The sequence below is a fragment of the Austrofundulus limnaeus genome, unplaced genomic scaffold, assembly GCF_001266775.1.
Source record: "Austrofundulus limnaeus strain Quisiro unplaced genomic scaffold, Austrofundulus_limnaeus-1.0 Scaffold197, whole genome shotgun sequence".
NCBI lineage: Eukaryota > Metazoa > Chordata > Actinopteri > Cyprinodontiformes > Rivulidae > Austrofundulus > Austrofundulus limnaeus.
The window spans coordinates 448,474-452,716 of NW_013952599.1; the positions used below are offsets into that span (position 1 = coordinate 448,474).

At 36.1% G+C, this 4,243-nt stretch overlaps 1 protein-coding gene across 2 annotated transcripts in view; it reads left to right on the forward strand.

The window, feature by feature from the left end:
- e2f8 (E2F transcription factor 8) overlaps nucleotides 1–3,627 on the forward strand; it is a 12,389-nt gene extending 8,762 nt beyond the window's left edge. For both annotated transcript variants that reach the window (XM_014018617.1, XM_014018618.1), the window contains exons 12-13: nucleotides 1,600–1,931; nucleotides 2,826–3,627. In XM_014018617.1, the coding sequence (XP_013874071.1) occupies nucleotides 1,600–1,931; nucleotides 2,826–2,993 (500 nt within the window). In that variant the 3' untranslated portion in view covers nucleotides 2,994–3,627. The remainder of the gene's footprint in view (nucleotides 1–1,599; nucleotides 1,932–2,825) is intronic.
- Nucleotides 3,628–4,243: the final 616 nt, after the last annotated feature.

Genomic DNA, 4,243 nt, shown 5'->3' on the forward strand with positions numbered 1-4,243 from the left:
TATTTATATAAACCTTCAGTAGACCCCTAAAGTTGTGGGGGTTTCTTTCTTAGATCACTTGCAAATTGTGAAAAATCACACATTTTGAATATGGTCAAAAGCAAAATCAGAATCATTTATTGCCAAGTATATTTGGACATACAGTACAGTGCAATGAATTTCCTTTTGGGTTCTGCTGGTTTTTTTTCCAACCAATAGCTTGACTTCATCTATTTTGTTGCTCTGGTGATGTCATGCTGGTGGTAATGATGAATTAGCTGTGAAAAATTAAATAGTGTCATGAAAGAAAGACAGGAAAAATTGTGGAGGATATAATCTTTATGATTTGTTCTTTGGTTTTTCCGTTTCAAATTAAAATTGCAAAAAGAAAACCAAATGTGTTTTTCTGTTTTTAAAGGGGCAATATCGTGTAAAATCAGCTTTTTTTGAGTTTTACGTCATGTTATAATGTTATACTCTCATAAAAAACATGCCCAAAGCCTTGCTCTGACTCATTCATGCATGTTTGAGAAATACTGCGGCTTTTATARGCAGCCATGCTGGGGAGCAAAACGACAGKTGGGGAYCAGRAACGCCCCTGGGACGTGTCTTTAAGCCGAGCTTCCTCATGGCAGAGCGCCCCCATCCTCTCGCCTCCCTCCTCCTTCCCACACACCCCGCCCATGACTCCTGCAGGCTCTCGGGTGAAACTGAAAGTGAAACTRAAATTGTMTGCTGAGCTCCTAACACTTCTCACTCAGTGAAGTGCTTTTCAGATTAAAAATACATTTGAGAAAATGTATTTTCAGATGAAAGTAAACTGCATCATAGCACAGAAGCGGAAGGTTGTTCTTAAAGAGACAGAGGCCAATTTCAAGGCGTTTAGAAGAAGAAGTGATGAGAAGATAGGTTTATTTTCTATTTAAACATAAAAACAAACAGCTAAAGKTGACATAGATACTTWATTAWGGTATAATGTTTAAATATATGCCTGAGAAACACATAATATATCCCCCTTAAAACCGGAATGAAAAAATTGAAAACCAAACTAATTAAAATTCCAGTGTTTGATTTTCGCTTCAATTATCTTAAGCTAAAATAACATATAAGGTTGTTTTAATATGTAACGATACTGGAAATGACAAAAGTCGCGAAAGAAGAGTTTTTAGTTAGTGGCTGGAAGGTTGCTTAAAAACAAACCAGCCCTAAAGGTCCTGTCACTAAAATGTTTTAGACTTATGTCAACTTATAACATTTTTTTAAGTCTAAAATACTAATAAAAATTATATATTTGACCAAATGGTGCACTAACAAAATAAAATGGTTTTTAATTTTACAATTGTTGTTTTTCTAATATGTAAAAAACATGGATTATTCTTATTTTTTGTTTTGTTTTGTTTTGTTTTGTTTTTTTTTTTTTTTTTTTTTTTTGAAATGGAAAAGCCAAAAAATAAAACATTCATGGATTGGATACTTGCTGTTTAAGTAAACAACCATTAATTAGTTTTTCAGGAAAACTCTGAATGACTGAGGTAACAGTCTCTGCTGGGGTTCCCTGTATATCTGTAGGTGTTTTAAGGCTCTATTGATGATCCCTCACATGTCTTTCTCTCTCCACAGGATCCCGACCAGCTGCCTCCTTCCAGGAGGTGACCCCCACCAATCCCGGTCTAAACAAACCTGCCGCCTCTCCGCACGCCGCCCAGCAGTCCCACCGACTCCTCAGCCCGAGTCCCGCCATTTTGAACTTTACCTTGCAGAACCTGGGTCTGATCTCCAACCCCAACTCTGTTAACGCCTTCGCAGCTCCGCAGACTCCGGAACAAAGCAACACTCTGCCRAGCCCTCTGGCTCTGCAGCACAGAGGCATGGTTTTCATCAAACCCGTGTCCCCCGTGTCCGTCCAACACACAGTACCTGGACAGCCAATGACCCTGATCAGTGTGCAACAGGTACGAGTTAATCACATCTTTMACTTCAACATTCACAGGATGTCCAAACCCATTATGCAGTTCAATAGATTAATACATATGAAACTCAGTTTGTAATTAAATTCTCTTTCAATGTTTAAAGTGCCTGTGACATGCATATCCATGGAATACCAGAAGTCAAAGAAAATATATTTATGTTTAACAAMCTATGCATAATACACAAGATTTTACCCATTATGTCACATAATTGGCAATTTTCTTTTGAATTTGGTTCAGMTAAAGTGAAACAGGAAGTGACATCAAAGGGAAACTCTGAGAAAGAACTCCCTGGATTTTATTTATATAAACAATATTAGTTGAACTATATGACTTTTTCTCATCTCTATGATAATTTTTAAAATAATCTAAAGAATCATCAGATTCTTCACTACAGTCTGTGTTGTTAGCCATTTTAGCAACACTCTTTACATTCAGATATTCCCCTTTGACATCACTTCCTGTTACTTCACATGCAAATATCTCAACAACTGTTCACCTCAGCAGCATGAAATATTTTTTACAGTATGTTATCAATGTTATCTTTCCAAAAATATATTTATATTTATAACAAAAAAATGATGTCACAGGCACTTCACTAATTAAATTAAAAAAATGTTTCCACTTCTTAATTTGCTGATAACATGATTTAAATGTTTTTAGTTGATGCGTTAATGTTAGGACATTATATAGTTACTCTGTTCAGGTTCCAGTTTGTTTTAGAAAATTTGGGACTAAGAAACTGGGGGAAAATATTTTAATTGTTTCTTTAGTGTAAAATTAAAGAATACAGACTATCCAGATTTACGTGGATTTTTGAAACTGATTTTCCATTTTGGTACTCTTCATCACTTTAACTGAGCTCTGTTTGTCGTCCAGCCTCTGATGACGACCCCCAAAGGGACCAGACTCCCCCAGCACAGCTTCTTTCACACGCCAGTCCCCGTCTCACCTCTGGCTGCAGTGGTAACCACCAACGGACTCCCRGCCACTAAAACTGTACCCATTCCTCAGAGGAAGCTGGACATCTCCACTGAGGACTCCTGATGGGGACCCCCCTCCTGGGGTCTTGTGTAAACCTGTGGGTGAATGTGTGGTCGAGGGTCTTTGTGTGTTTTAGTATTTTACAGTATTCATTACCTCTGAACATTTCACAGCTTCCTCATGGCATTGCTGATACCAAGCTCTGAAAATAGCTGCCTTGCGGATTTTGGCTCAGGTCCAGCAGACTTATGGAAGATGGATCAAAAACAAGTTCAGACTCGCAGGAACACTACTGTCATGCTCCGTGTGATGCTGAGAGAAACAGTTAGCCCAAAATCTAACTGTCTTCTTAATTTTATTTTCTTTTTATTTTAATCTTATACAAATTCATTTTCTTCTGATGTCCAGGATGAGTAAAAGTTGCATCAATGCTTTAGTAAAACTAAGACCACTTTTGCACATATGTACTGATTAAGAAAATGTGAAAATTGGATGCATTTTAAGTCAAATTATAGATTTTGGTGGGTTTAATTTATAACACTGTGATCTTGTTGTTTGTGATGACCTGCTCTTTGTAAAAAGGTTAATTAATTTTGATATGACTTTTGTAAAAATGTCTGATCACTTGTTTTRTCCTCTTATGTGTTGGAATATAAAAGTTTTATGGATGCACGGTAAAAGAATGTTTCTGACTTTATAGTATATTGATTTTACTGTCCTGATAATTTGATAGGTTACATTAGCGTTTATATCTATCTACAAAGCTCTTTAGATGTATCTTATAAAAATGATGAGCACTTTAAATTATTCAAATATAATAATTTGATGCCATATGTTAATTATTTTAGCAAAACAGCAAGTTTTATGTTATATAGGTTAGCTTTTTAACAGCCAGAATATACTTAAAGTATACTTTAAAGTGGTTTGGATCAGAAGTCATGAAGGCGTTTTGGTCATTTTATTGTTCACCGCTAAAGGCAGAAGGGTGATAATGTTTTTGTGTGTTTATTTGTCATGTTGGCAAAACCACATGAACTTTTTATATAGAAAATTTCAGAAAGTAATTCAAGGACATCTGATTGACTTTTGGAGGGAACCCAGTTTAAGATGACAAACAGCACAAAAATAGCTTCAACTTAACTAGTTTTTCAGATACTGAGCCAACATTTGCTGCAGTAGCTGAGAGTCATTTTCAAAACATACTTCGAATGCTAACATCTCACAAAAGATATTGCATGTTAAACTTTTTCAAGGACTACACAAAGCATTGCAAAGTCTTTGCTCAACATTTGGCAATACCTGTTGGCCTCAAC